The sequence below is a fragment of the Hyalella azteca genome, unplaced genomic scaffold (assembly GCF_000764305.2).
Source record: "Hyalella azteca isolate HAZT.00-mixed unplaced genomic scaffold, Hazt_2.0.2 contig11549, whole genome shotgun sequence".
NCBI lineage: Eukaryota > Metazoa > Arthropoda > Malacostraca > Amphipoda > Hyalellidae > Hyalella > Hyalella azteca.
In genome coordinates, this window is record NW_025941542.1 from 95,760 (window position 1) to 111,475 (window position 15,716).

The following is a 15,716-nucleotide window of genomic DNA, read 5'->3' on the forward strand; positions in this document are numbered from 1 at the left end:
TAATAAGACCTCCAGAATACCTGTGTTTCTTGGAAGAAGATCGACAGTCGACTTGGTTTTCGTCCGCTGGCAGGAGCTGTGTGCCCTGAGGTCCGCGCTGTACGGCGAGCTGGCCGCGCTTGAAGGATCGGAGCTCGTCGCTTTCTGCTTTACTTGAGCCGTAAATGACGGAGCCGTCCAAGAAGCCCGAGACCTGATTTATTTGTTCGCGAGGGCCTGACCAGAATAGATATTTTTACAATATAGGAAATTTTCGTAATAAAGTTCTAACAATAATACCAATTACAACAATAAGTATTTTAACGATGTGACAAAGTGGAAATTAATTTCATTAGATTGTACTCTCATTAGAAATTCCCGGGGAAAGAGATAACAGAAATTTTGGTCTAATCAAAAATATTATGCGCGAAAGCTTCTGTGTAGAATTTAATTGCGGCCAAATCTCACCGAGAGTGCAGCCAGTCCTAGGAGCCGTTCCGGATCTCACATATTCTTGGCACTTTTCTTGCACACGCGAATATACGGGGTCGTTTTCCGGCAGACGAATGGGGTAGCATTCAGGATGAAAGTCGTTAAATTGAACGTTGCAGCAGCGAAGTCTTTGTCCTACATAACCTGTAAAAATGATAAATTATTTTTCGAGCGCTAGCTAAAAAAGTAATCTACGAGAATAATTTTCAACAAATTAACTACATGAAGTTGATCTTCATTTTTATTTTACAGGTAATTCAAAATAATCATAGGCAATTCAAAAAAATTATTAAAAATTTATGAAGGTTTTCTTACCAGCCATCTGTGGCGTGTGGAATAAATCATGGAACACGAATTCCCCGAGCGTAGCAGCGAGCGCTGTCATGTACTTGTGAGCGTTGCTGTGGTCGCCGTGGACCGTGAGACTCACAATCCTGCTCGATGGAAGGAACTCTCCTTGCGCAGACTGACGCGGAACAGACACACCATCGCCGTAATCAGCAGGCAGGAAGCGAAGGTACCTGGTGTTGGCGTTACCCCACTTTGGGTTCTGAACATTGTTGCAGTAGCCGTTGAAGGCGCGATACTTGCGGGGCTGGCACGGAAAGTCGACTTCGACTGGGCATTGGTCGCCTAGAATTGTACCTCGAACGTCAGCAGTGGGAAGGCCGTAGGAAATTTGATCCTTATCCAATTTGAACCTGCAAGTAACGTGATAAATTTGAAATGCAAAAGTGCGCCAAAAATATGAACCTGCAAGTAACGTGAAAATTTTGAAACGTTAAAATGCAGCAGAAATATCACAAGAATTCGATAAAAAACATTTTGCTTAAAAAGTGGAAATAGAATCGATACAGTTTTCAATTCATACAAAAAGCATCATTCATTGAATTTTCGCAAAACTTTTTAGTTGTCTGAACAATAGCTTACCCTGGGATGAATCAATTAGTGTAATTATTAATGCAATACAAGGCAAGTTGTTCTCATTAGCCCCAAGCAGCATTGTTTTTATATTGCTTGATGTGTCATTTTTAATTCCTAGGTACATTGTACATTCTTGTGGCGTTGCTCCTCTGCATTCCAACTAAAACAACTAATAAACTTTTAAATTTTTACTAATTTCAATTCTGAACCGTCATCATCGGACACAAATCATCGTTATCGTTGAGCGGAATTAACCTATTAATTCATTCATAAAGGTGTTTTAGACTAAGGAACTAAATTCAAGCAATCGAAATGTCGAGTTAGTGAACTGGTACAATCTACACTGAAACAATACCCAGTTTGCCCCATGTTTTAAAAACCAGGCAATATAAATGACGAGGAACATTTAATTCCGTAGGTATATCATGAGGCTAAATTTTCTAGCTAAAATTTCCAGCTAAAGGTTCCAATTTAAAATTAATTAAATCTTTTTGTTTGAAATAACGGCTAACTGAATGCAGCAATGCTTGTGACAGCGCACAAGTCGGATCATGACCTCTCAAAAAACTAGTTCTCTTGACCCGTTGTGACCTTGTCGTATCATTCCTGAATTACATTAATGAAATAAATGTCATGAAGGAAAATCCCTTTCCATGTTCTATCATTAGAAATTTCGAGTACATATGACGATATTTGTACGATTATTTTATGTGTATGAACATAATTTAATAATACTTCCTAATAAGTTTTCTCCCGCTGGGACATGAAATTTTATTTTGAATTTTAGGTCATAGTACAAATTTTGCTGCCGTGCATTCTATGAGATTTTTTCTGTCTTTCGCTGCTTCAACGCGCTCTTTATTGAATCGAAGGAGTTTATTATATTGATGATACTCGAAACTGAGTAGTGATTGTGAACATTATTTTTGAAAAATTAATGAATTTAAACCCCCTCCAGGGATCCGAATAAAAAACAAACTTTCCGCCACTTCAAATATACCATTACATTACTCATTTATTTTCACTGAATAATTTGTATTTAGTCAGAATCATTTACCATCATAATAATTTTTTAGCAAATGTTGTAAATCTGTACTCACTCTTGAGCCATGTATTTGGTGGCCTCCTCAGCAATGAGCGCAATCCTCGAGATGTTCTTGGCGACGACTTTTGTCTTGTGGGACGCTGCCATGTACCACGCTGGGGTGCCTGGAATCTGCCTTACGCCTGCGGAATCAAAACTAAAGTTATCGTTAATGAATAAAAACATATATATCGTTTTAAACCTAATCCACAGTGTTTTTGCATAATTTAATTTACTCGTTCACTAAAATTATCGACTAAATAGATTCCAACTTACATGCGTAAAAATTAATAACTGCTAATACATAAGTAACCTTCGATTGCATGATTTAGGACATCACTTGCCGTTGTTATAGATGGCAGGTTCGATGGTATCGAAGCGCTCTTTGACGGTGGCGGTTGCCGCGTCGACTTGAACGCCCATGTCGCGAAACGAAATATGCGGCATCGTCACTCGTGGACCTGAAATTTATATACGGTTACGAATTTTATATTTTCATATGAATCGATAAAAAATAATCTTAACTTTTATTTACAAATTTATCTGTATGTATGAAAATAGTTTAAGAAACGAAATTAAAAAGTGAAGAATCACCAAATTATTTTTTAAAAATTGTTTTGTACATCGGATTAATTAGTCGTCCTACAATTTCAATTATAATACAATTAATGTCCGAATTCAAGCTCATTCAAATCCATATTAATTAAACCATAAAAAGTGTAATATATTATAATCATACATAATTACTTATATCATCTGATTTTTTATTTGAGTCATGAAGTGTCAACATTCTAACGAACAATTAATTGTTGCTAATACTGCGGCTATGGAAAATATAAATTACATTATGGCTAGTCACGAATGTTGTCATGCGTGACTGGCCACGCATGAACTTGCAGTTTCTGTCAAGGCAATTTAGCCAACACTCACCGGAAGGTATGGGGTCGATGTCGACGGGCAGCGGAAAGCCTGCGGTGCCCAGAGGGATCTGCTGGACGGACCTCTTGCTGACGACGTGAGGGTCCGAAAGTTGTGTGTGCTGCAGCTCAGGGCTCACTGCTGGGCTCACCAGCTCCAGGGCCAGCGGTCCACACACGCCCAAGACCAGAACTAGCGCCACAGCGCTCCATAATCTGTGGAGTTGGTAAAATTAGGAGATATTTCTTGCACGTGCTCCATAATCTGTGGAGTTGGTAAAATTAGAAGATATTTCAGAAACATGATCAGCTGATGAATGGAAAACATATGCCATCAGTTAATGAATGCTACTGTTTACAGTTGTGAAAACAAGTTTAGAACTTGTGGATATTTTCACGGATAAATTTATGCAGTGATAATGAAACCAATAATTTTATGTTGCCATGGAATTAATGGCTAATTATTCATTGCATGAAACAGAAAACAGTGCGTTTATTCATGTTTCATATTCCTTAGGAGGGAAGATCTATGAGATCACTTAATAAAATGATCAAACATTTATAATTGTTGCTTGGTCAATTGGTCTAAATTTTGTGCTTCGATTTGGCATCTGTTGAATATATGCTCAAAATTTGTATATTTTGCATCGCAAATGATATTTTGCCGTGACCTATGACGGATACAATTTTCTAAATCATTGGCCAAATTAAACAATTGGATCGCCAGCCTCTATAGACAACAAAGTTTGAAACATAACAGTGCCTTATCCGACAAATAATACTAAGTCGAAAAAGTTGACAATAATTAATATAAATGTTTTATAGCAGTTAGTTCGTTTTCATGCAACATTTTACTTTCAATTTCCGGTGCTGGTAATAGGGAACTCGGTTGCCACGAAAAAAGCTAACAAAACACGAGTCAGAATTTCCTACAACTCATAGCTAATGACTTTGGTGTAGTAAATTTGAAGCATGACGCATTAGGTAATGCGCTACACGCGATATTTTATTTCATCGCTTATTAATCCACAATTAGGAGCACTTTTGCGAGAATCTTGCGACGATCCAAGCACGATAAGCCACGTGACGGCATCACTTAGTAAACAAGACGTGTGAGAATCGTGCGACGACATATACAAGCACGATAAGCCACGTGACGGCATCACGGAGTAAACAAGGCGTGTGAGAATCGTGCGACGACATATACAAGCACGATAAGCCACATGACGGCATCACGGAGTAAACAAGACGTGTGAGAATCGTGCGACGACATATATAAGCACGATAAGCCACGTGACGACATCGTAATCAACTGCAACCCGTGAGTGACATATTTCAGAAACGATTATCAGCAACAGATACAAATATTTTAGGGTCATAGCAGGAAACGAATTTCATTGCATCCGTAAAAAGGGGAAGATTTGCATTTCCTCAGCCTTCAAAGAGCTTGAAACTGAAAAATCGTGAAAAATTAATATGTTATAGAAAAATATTGTGCGTATTGTCTTTTAATGGGTCCTTGATGCTTGTACGAGTGAGAATTGAAATGAAGAAATATTTGACCGATTTCGAGTTTTGTCTTGGGATTAATCACTTTTTATCAGTATTTAACTCTTAAATTATGGGAAACTTCTCGTTAATTTTCAAACTTGCACGGAAATTCTGGTTCAATATTTTTTTGTTGAGACATCAGCATCCTGCATGAAAAATGCCTATTTTTGAAGACTTTCTCCATGCGCGCTTCTCAGGGTCACTGTTCTCCCTGCGATTTAAGTGATTCATGTGCAGTAATTGAATAGAATTATGTGACGCAATCAATGAAAGATACACTTCCGATATTATTCATGATTCATTCAGCTCTTTGACTAATGCAACCGTTGTTTCAATTATAATATTATAGGAACAAAAATAAGCTAGGAAATACATCAGCTGTGTTAATTGACCGAGTATTTGATGTGAAGAGAACGCAAGCAATGCATTTTAAATCAATGGATTTAATACAAGAGAAAATATCATCAAGCTGGCTGCCAATACCACATAGCCGGGGTCTTACATCGACCTTACGAGCGTTGCATATCAGTCATTTGAACAATAAAATCAAACTCGGCTCTTGACTTTAATTTCGAAACTGCCCACAGATCAACGACAAAATCTGAGTGACAGTCTTAGCAATATATCATAGGATTGTTTCATAAATTACTTTCCGTCGTTAACTTCGAATAGTTGGGCAGTTGAAACAAGATATAGACTTCGTGATGAATTGAAAGGCCAACATGTCGTTAGAAAATTAGTTCTTAGAATAACAAATTATGTTCTCTAATTATTACTTTTTTATATCAACGCAGCACTTCTATAATGAGATGCAGTAAAATTTTAAGATTGGCAAAATCATACCCATAAACGTTGTTGAAATTTCTCAATAACCTATTGATGAAATGGGCTGCGGCGCGTTAAGAAAAATGTAATGAACAAATATTCCAAAACTGACACACGCTGGTAACAAATTTGACGTGACATTAATTGAAGTAAAATCCGAGTTATGACATAGCGTAAAGAACAGAAAGTAGCGGTATGTGAGCTGAGATAACATTTTGGTGCAGATAATCACAAAAATCTGCAAATGATCCGATGGTTTGGCGGCTAATTTGAGGTGCACACCATTTGGTTCACTGCCATGAAACGCACACCGCAAGGCCATAGCGGAAAAAACAACTGGAACTTTATTGCCGCTAACCAACAGAAGTTTGCCAAGGACGCAGCAAAAGCTTTGGTGCAGACAGAAAACTATCAAGATTCAATATTATAATTCGAGTTATAATATTAAACTTTTTGTGATTGTAGACTTGTTGGATTTTATTGATAAAAATATCAGATTAGGCTTTCTTTTATTAGGTTATTAAGGCTCCAATACTGATTTTGTGCATGTGAGGCAATGTTTATGTCGTGCCAAAATTGCGGAAATGCCGATTCTATGGATTGGGCAGCCAGTTCACCGAATCTGTAGAATCAGCATTTCTATACTAAAGGAATCTGGGATTAGGTCAGTCAGCCAAGTTTTTTTAATATTTAAATATAAAAGAACTTGATCAAACTTGACCAAACCTTTTCTAACTCTAACTTTCGATTTCTGTATTAAATCTAACTCTTATGTCCGATTTTCTGAACCAGCAATGAAATGCTGATTTCACAGATTATGCAAAGTGGCTGCCGATTCCATAAAATCGGCAATTCCGCGATTTCGGTACGACATATATATGGGATAAAGAAGCTCACTGAAAACGTAACAATAATCTTTCCTTTACTGGATGAAGGCAACGTACGTAAGTTAAATGTTTAACTAGTTTAGCTTAGCTCTCATACATAGCCTGTGTATATGCAAGCCAGGCAAACTATTGCAATGACACATTCTTCATAGGAATATACAGATACAGTTGAGCCTGATGGAAGAATTAGCTAACGATATACTTCTGAAATTTTTTAATCAGAGGTGAATAAAGCGCTGCCGTCTCTCATAGCATAAGCGAGCCCACACATGCAGAAAAAATTTGTGGGCCCCCGGCTAGAATTTCTAATCTTTTCCTGACCCAGAAAATTGCCCTTCAGTCATGCAGCGGAGTCTGTAGGTAAGCAGTTCGACTATAATATCGTACCGTAAGTGTGATCAATAGTTTAACGTAATAAAGTTCCCGAAAATTTTGGAAATATTTACGAAAAATTATTAAAATCTTGGAAAAATAAATTGAACAGCAAAAGGTTTAAAATTACTGAAATAAAATAGAAACTAAAAATCGATTTAAATCAACCACATAGATTTCTTTTAAAAAATTCACTGAAACTGCAAAATGCTGGTTGGTTATGTGACATGTGAAAAAAATACAGCCGTAAAAGCGTGATGAGATTGCAATAATATGAGAAAATTCTTAAAAACCTTCTACGTGAAAATAGGAAACTGCAAACTGCACCGGCTGTACAAATCTCGAGATGCCAGGTTGGCTAATCTTGTAATTGTCAGGGCCCACGAAAATTTTGCTCCAACAGATTATCATCATAAGCATTGACCGTCCTTGTAAAAATTATTAATTTTGTCCTTGTAATTAAAAAAATTGTAAAATTAATATTGACGTTCTAATTGTTTGTACATTGACTGTAACAGTGACATTTAAATATCTTTCTCACAAAAAATTATTGTTAAAAATCATAATTTCAAATTTTTGGTACGCCACAGCAATATGAATGGAATGTTATTATATAACCTCAGCATCAATTTGGTCTCATATACGACACGTAGAATAGAATTTTTTCACATTTCTAAAGGTATTCACTATTCTTGTAACATTCTGCATTAGAGGTAACTAAAAACTTGAATCATAATGCCTAATATCAAGTCAGTTTTATTGTACCACCCATGTGATGAAACGTCTTAGATAAAGGGCACGACCTTGCAAAAATGCATTCCATTTCAGTCATTAAATTTTTTTTGTGAGAAATGACGCTTGTTTCCATAGAATTTATACAGCACCGCACCCCCATTTCTCAACAGCAGTTTCGAGACCTGAGAGAGAGCAGGATGTGTTATAGATGGGTGGGTCTAGTTAAATTTAAAATGTATTTAAATATGAAGTTAATAAATACGCCTGAAAAAGTAGTGAAGCCGGGCGGGGAATTAATAGCTGAAATTCGGTCAAAATCGTGGCATAATCGGTAATTAAGAGGCCGAACCAAAGTGCGAGGCAAAGAATTGAAATTCTTTCCAATGCAGTAAAAAGTGGATGAGTTAAATACAAAAATATAAAATTCATCCGGCATCAACGATAAAAAAATAAATGTAAGAATAAATATCAAATTTTGCGCTCAAGGATTTAGCAGAAGACTTCAAAAATTATTGAAACAATATTTGGAAATCTCGATGTAAGATAATGCTTCACACGTTAAATTTGCTGAGATTCCTGCGGTGTACTTGACACTCGCTGTGGGTGTAGTGCGAACGTTGGGCAGTTTAAGAGTCCACATCCACTGGCCGTCCGTGACCTTGTTGCTTCTGATGCAGCGGCCCCGGGTGTGGTCATTTGACGTTTTCCAATGCATGGTCAATGCCTTCGAGACGACGGTCACTCCATGCCAGCCAAGAATGAACTTCGGGACTCATTGATATCACATTCACACCTTCAAGTCCCCAGGGACAAAATATATATTAGCAAAAGTCGGAGGTCTCCAATTCATGCAAGTCTTTGTCCACTAATTATTCTACAAAAAAAACATTGGTGCTTATGTAAAGCAGCTTCAAATTATCGAATACCATGCATTGGAAAAAAATATGCTAGGGCTCTCCATAGTACCGACATAATCGTTCCTGGCATAATGTTCATGAATGAATACTAGGGTAGTTGAATTGCGATTGCTGTCCGCAGGATAATTATATCAACTTGAATGAAGTACATTTTCCAACACCTTATTTCTGGAGATTGCGATGCAATTATTCCAATGATAACAAACACCACCTACATTCGTCAATGGTGTGAGGAGTTCTTTCACAATGGTGTGAGATCTTCTTCTCAGGAGATTCGATCAATCTCCTTTCGCCTCACTAAACTGTTCCAATTAATAACCTTAATTAATTACTAAAATTATTTCAACAATATAGGTGAAATATTTACTGTCCATGACCAGCATTAATTTTTTACTTTGAATGGCCGACATTAATTTTCATAACTAATTTGGCTTGAATAACCTTAATATCGTGATTTGACCTGTTCGAGAAATCGAAATTGATGTATCAGGCTTTACAGAAGATGATAATAAACATAATGTCACACGTAGGTTGTAGAATAAGTTAGCGAACGTAGTGTTGACTCGGCTGATCATTTAGTGACTAGTTATGTGCCTTAAGAAGCCTTCAGTGAGATTTTGTTGCTTGAAGCAGTCACGTTCCCGGCTTTAAATTGATTTCAGATAAGAATTTAAAAGCGAAAAAGACATCAAGTAGATTCGTCATATGTTCACAGAATAGATTGGCTGAGCTGGAAGCCAACAATAACTTGTTTCCAGTGTGCCGAGTAACTAAAATTAACTGTCGCCCTCCTGGCTCCTGCAGCGGTTTGGATGAGTTACGAGTTTCTTCAGCTGTCAATCATTTCGTTCTGAAGTGAACAGGGTTGCCTATGCAGCTATTATCCTGCTGAATCTAGCGTATTTTCAGCGCATTCAGCGGTAAAAATTCGCTTGAGCTGGAAAAATGCATGTAAAATGTCAGTAAATTGATATTTTTAGCTACGAATATTTGAAAATTCAACTTATTTTAGCTTGAAAGTGCCAGGTTTTAGCTTGAAAGTTATTGAAAGAGTTGACAACACTAGAATTGAATGCTAGTAAAATAATGACTCGATCGCGTCTATGGAATTTGCTTCACCTTCCATGCCATGCGTTCTGGATATAAATGTATTCGTTATGTATTCTTGTTGAATGGGTTTCCAATGAGCCTTGTGTTTACTCAATGAAAAAGTCATGTCTATTTACTCTGGAGATGTAGGAAAATAATTCATAATACTTTTCCATTCTTGGGTTCAACGTCTGAAAATATTGAAATAGTTTAGAAAATGATACTGGAGAAATATTTTCTGAACGTTATCTTGCATTTATTTATTGTAAAAAATTTGAAACTTTATTCCACCTTCAAGTACAAGTTTTATCTGTTGACAGAATGTAGTTCTCTCTAGTTTAAGAATGTAGTTGTGCGTAGTGCGCAGTGCGTTTAAAGCGTGTCTTTGATTGAGCGCAACTTTTACGTCAGATTGGCCGAATACAAGGAAAGGAGGAATAATTCTGGAAATATGCTGGCCCATCTGCCTCCGTGATGCGTGCCCTCACGCCTAACATTACACCCACTTGTGTCCGATGGAAATTTTGAGCTTCTAACTTCCATCTCCGGTACTTCTACGATTCGAGGATTCTGGAATCCCTTCAGACCTTGCAAGAAAACCTTCCCCTAGTAACACGTTCAGTTCATATTCGCTTGAAATTATAAACAGAAGTTCCCGCATTATTTTACCTTTCATTGTTGAGGTTTTTATATTTGCTGTGTGATTACATTCGTCTGCTTGATTATAATTTTGTCATTGAATTTTAAACTGGTGCAGGATCAAGTCTTCGTAACATTTCCCGTGAACTTGAGCCTTCTCAACATTTCGGCTTTTTCTCCGCTCATAAATTCTTTGTAGTTTACGATTTGAGCGAAGAGATTTTATGATTATCTGATTTCAGCGTTCGTGGACCAAATGAGAGGCCATCAAAATCTTCCATCGAGTCCCCATGCGAGTGTTCCTGGTATAGGCTTTAAAGATGGCGAGCTGGCCAGAGTTTGCTTGGGTCGATATTTTATACTTACTTGTCTCGTTGTGTGGAAAAAACCGTATATGAAAATTCTTGTCTCGCGGAGAGCTCGGAAGAACAAATCACACCCCAAAAAAATTTAAAAAATCTAAGAGTTGCATTTATCAAGTGTACCTGAATCACAAATTGATAGTTGCCCCACTTTCCTCTCCATCCGCAATATAATCGAATGCCCAGCCTCTGGCAATCCTTTGTGCTCGTCTGGACATTGGCATTCTATTGATACATTTATAATAATATTTTTCCATGGCTTGAAACAATGAGCCGTAAAACTTTGCAAAAGTTGTAGAAAAGTAGTAGATGAAACTTGAATTGCGAACCTTGAAGAAAAAAGACATTATTATTATTTATAATTAATTATTAGTATCGTTTCTAATTGATTGGAGAGAACCGGTTTAGGCTCAAAGGAACTCACAATAAGGCGACAGTATAGGCACCCTATTCATATAAGACTTGCTCTTTCTATGCCGCACATTTTGCGTTCATTAATAAGCCGAGTTTGAATATGCATCTTGAAAAACATTGGCTGACGTTTGGTGAACCAAAATTTTATCAAGCTTTACTCTAGTATATATTTTATGACTCTCAATTTTCCATCTAAGTTGTTCTAATTGATTCGAATTGTGTTTGAAAAACAACGCTTATGAGCGATTAAAAATCATGATACGAGTAATTTAGCACCATTCAAACTCGTAACATTATTCGATTTTATTTATCGTATAACTTAGGTCATATTATCAAATTTAGCACCATTCAAACCCGTAACATTATTCGATTTTATTTATCGTATAACTTAGGCCATATTTTCAAATTGACTTTGCTGGTTTTAGTAGAGTGATTGTGCAGAAGCTAAAATCTATATTCATCATAGATGGTACGATTGACTATCAGCTAGGGTCGATGTCGTCCATGTGGAAGAACCTTCATCTAGATGATAAGGCCTTTTTTAATCTGTTTATTCAGCTTTGAGATCGAGCTGGATGGCAGATATTGGGGCATAAGAGACCCGGTATTATCATCGGGTCGCAATGTGTGCTCGGTCTTATAATTTTGGGTGGCTATGGGTGCTCAATCTTTATGGCCTTTTTTAATCTGTTTATTCCGCTTTGAGATCGAGCTGGATGGCAGATATTGGGGCCATAAGACACCCGGTATTATTATCGGGTCGCAATGTGTGCTCGGTCTTATAATTTTGGGTGGCTCGGTCTTATAATTTTGGTTGGCTATGGGTGCTCAGTCTTTATTTTGGGTGGCCATGGGTGCTTGGTCTTATTTCTTTGACGTCCTTGCAGGAGCGGCTGTAGCAGCCGTGCACTTTCACCGGCCCCGCTACATGAGGTCAAAACGCAAGCGAGGGACGAGCTTACGAGCACACGTGCCTTCATTCCGTCACAGCCGTCGCTACCCTACGGCACAGCAGGGCGCTAGTTTGGCGGCCATGCAGCGGCGAACGAACTACCAGCCATTTTTCTTCATGAACTTTTAATTCGTCTGTGACGTCGTTGCAGAGCAAATCTGTTCCGGGCGATTAGAGTGCGCGCGTTTGAGTTTATGTCTGTAAGGGTTTACTGTTCTCTCTTCCATACGAATTCTTAAAATGCATAATAGGGATGTGCGTAGAGATCGACTGAAAATAGTCTTGCCGTTTTTCCAGAAATTAAAATCAAATTTCTTATTTTCAATGCAAGAAAAATCATCTGATGGATTGATTTAAACTTAAAATTATTTTACTTATGATGCGGTTTCAGCAAAATTTTGCTTTAAAATGTCAAACGAGAGAATCGATTGGAGTTTTATAACGCTCTCATTCAACTGCAGCAAATCCAAGTGTAATGAGAGATGATTAGGGTGAGTTTGTGGTATAATTATTTTTATTTACAGATAGAGTACATGCAACGGCATAAAATACACAGAGCAGGCATTTGTGGAACAAATGGTTCCCTACAAATTCTTGAATTTATTTCCATTCAGGTCACGATCCCTTCTAAAATGGTTTCGCGTTATAGCGGGAAATTTTTCTATTTTCCACTAAAATGTATGGCTTAAAATTTTCAAGTAATTTCATATTTGATCAGACTTGCCAGATAAGTACAGTCTAAAATAGCCGTGATGCAACATGACAATAATTTCGTCCATCGAGCGCGTGACGTAATGGCCGTTAAAATGCGAGGGTCATAGCGTGACTTGAATGAGTACCCGGTGCATCATCAATAAGTAACCCCTAATATATAACGGCTTCCACTTCATTCTCGTCGGCTTATGAAGTTCGTTGTAAGTGTTACGAGATTAAATTTAAGCAAGATGAAACCTAAATTTTATCTGCAAGCTGAAATTCAAGGTGTAATTCTTCCTTCTTGTACATTACCTTGCTATACTTAGTTGCCGCCTTATTTCCACGATAGAAGATTTAATTGGATGTGTGATTCTATCTTGTTATTACTCTGTTGATTCTCATGTTGTAATTACTCGTAAAAACATTTGTGAGAGTTTTTGTTTTTATATTTCTCAGCAAGAAAGTAGAATTATTAGGGCTTTGATATACTAATAAAAGTTTAAACCTTGACAAGGATGACATTCTTGAATTCTAGCCTTGGCAGAGCTCCTGATGTTTCCTTACGGCACTCAAGGCTATTACTGAATTACTTTTAAAAGACTATCGGAGTTTTATAGATGGCAATGAATGCGGAAGGCAATTCCTTCGTTCATGGCTCAAGCCTTCCATTGAATTAAGAACTTATTAAAAATGACATAATTTCGTTTGAATATTTTAGGAACCAAATTAATTGAAACTCATTTATGTAATGAGTTTAGCAAAAAAATTTTCAAGGTATGGGGAGAAAAATAAACTGCATTGGTCTGATCTGCAAGATTCCAACTCGTAGATAAACTTATAGTCAATCAGAGAGTCAGCAGGTGAGAAATGGGAGCATTGACTCATAACCAACCAGTGACACAAAATTAGCTCTTGCTGCATAGATAATTATTGACGGATAAATTTAATAATCTTGATCTCCATGATACAATAAGCACGCAGAGAGTGCACCTTTGTTCCTGTTCTGAAAGACGTTCAGACAATTTGAGGCGCTAATGATAAAGCACTTGAAAATTCTTCATCCGATGATTGTCGTCCACGCTTGCTGATGAGTTGTAAGGAAAAGAGATACTGAGCTTACAATTGATCATCGATTGATTAAACTAACCCCCCCAATGCTTAAGACGGGACAGATTGCACATCCGTCAAATCGTTGGATTTTTTAATCGGTTCACTACACTTAACTAGTCCTGCACAAAACAGGAAATTTTCCAGAAATAAAATATGTAGAAAAAACGACAAATTATGTCTCAAAAGTAATTGCAAAACTAAAAAGCTATCAAATCTGAAAGTGTGTATTGTAATAAATATTTATACGCTAGGGTATCCAATAAAATTGTTTGATTCTATTTTCTATCATATTATGTTTCTGATCGCAATCATGCACGGTAAGGCAAATAGTCAGAAGAATCATTCAACTGCTGACCATTTCAACATGTTGCAGTAATTATCTCCCACGATGATTTGTCAAGACTTGTGCACTGTGAATCTCGTTGCAGTGTGCTTGTATACATTGGCAATTAAAAAAAAATCATCGCTCATGTCATTTGGTAATGAAATTCGTACTAGTTGTGGATTTTGTCTTCAATAAAGCACTTGCAGCCGGAATATTTTGCTTCAATAAGGAGGAACATCAAACCGGAATGAACCGCAGTGTGGGCCCTTACATGTAAATAAATTTGCAATATATTTGATTTGTTCTCAATTTATTTCATGAACACTGTGTCTTGACTCGCTGGAATGGAAAGACTGTAATGACCAAAATTATTTCTCGACCACATGGTGTTACATTTTTTTTTCGCGCAGAGGAAAGAAAACTAATATTCTGCGATATTTTTTAATTACTCAAGGAACCCCCAAGCCAACTCGAGGTACCCTCAACCCAGCTCAAGGTACCCACAAGCCAGCTCAAGGTACCCACAAGCCAGCTCATGACACTCCCAGGCCAGCTTGAGGTACTTATAAGTCAACTCAAGTTACTCCTTAACTCAAGATACTTTCCATTCAATTCAAGGTACCTCCCAGCCAAGTCAAGGTGCCCCCAAGCCAGCTTAGGTACTAAGCTGTTGTAGCAAACTCAAGTTATGTGCCTCGCAACGAGCCGTGTTCTCCTTGCCCCCTGCGAGGCCATCAATTCAGTGGTCGCAGGACCAGTAAATTGACCCCCCAGTTAGCAGGCTTCCAGGTACAGGACGAGTCCTACAAGGTCGCAGGATCAGAACAACCTCTGTCCTTGAATGCATGCTGCCAGACCGGCCAGCACGCCGGGGACTGCATGTTAATACCTCTGTGTGGATGAAGCTCTCGCCGCACCATGTCCGCAATCACTAAAAATGCTCTGAGCGTTAATTTCGCATATGTTATCAGGAATATTCATTGAATTTTTTCCATTATTATATTGGAAATTTAAGGTGCTGCGCATATACAAATTGTTTTTCGTTTTACTGCCTTATGAAAATCAGTCTCTGCTAATTCAAGGCCATATTATAGACACGTTTTTAATTACTGCACTCATAGCACAATATCATCGCAAAATGGAGTGAGAAGCCCGTGACAAAAGTTTATTCATAAGCGTATTGAGCTTTAAATATATTCTTCTTATGCACGAACTTTGCTTTGAAATACTAAACGATTCCTTGGGTTCAAGAAGCATAGTTTTCATCATGCAGGCTTTTTCTTGTGCCCGCTTTTTTTATGAAAGTTCCTGGCCAGAAACAAACATTTATTGCTCCTCCGTTCCTTAGTATACAGAAAAAAATCAGACGAAATGTACAGAGTATATTTCCTGTGAATGAGCCATGTTGAAAGGAAAACAAAATAACGGGAGGTATGTCCATAATTA

General features: G+C 37.5%; 1 protein-coding gene across 2 annotated transcripts in view; it reads right to left on the reverse strand.

The window, feature by feature from the left end:
- LOC108681451 overlaps nucleotides 1-15,716 on the reverse strand; it is a 55,743-nt gene that overhangs the window by 12,458 nt on the left and 27,569 nt on the right. For both annotated transcript variants that reach the window (XM_018170480.2, XM_018170479.2), the window contains exons 2-7: nucleotides 3,410-3,612; nucleotides 2,824-2,940; nucleotides 2,496-2,622; nucleotides 787-1,172; nucleotides 448-615; nucleotides 21-216 (exon numbers count right to left, since the gene is read on the reverse strand). In XM_018170480.2, coding sequence (XP_018025969.1) covers nucleotides 21-216; nucleotides 448-615; nucleotides 787-1,172; nucleotides 2,496-2,622; nucleotides 2,824-2,940; nucleotides 3,410-3,612 — 1,197 coding nt within the window. The remainder of the gene's footprint in view (nucleotides 1-20; nucleotides 217-447; nucleotides 616-786; nucleotides 1,173-2,495; nucleotides 2,623-2,823; nucleotides 2,941-3,409; nucleotides 3,613-15,716) is intronic.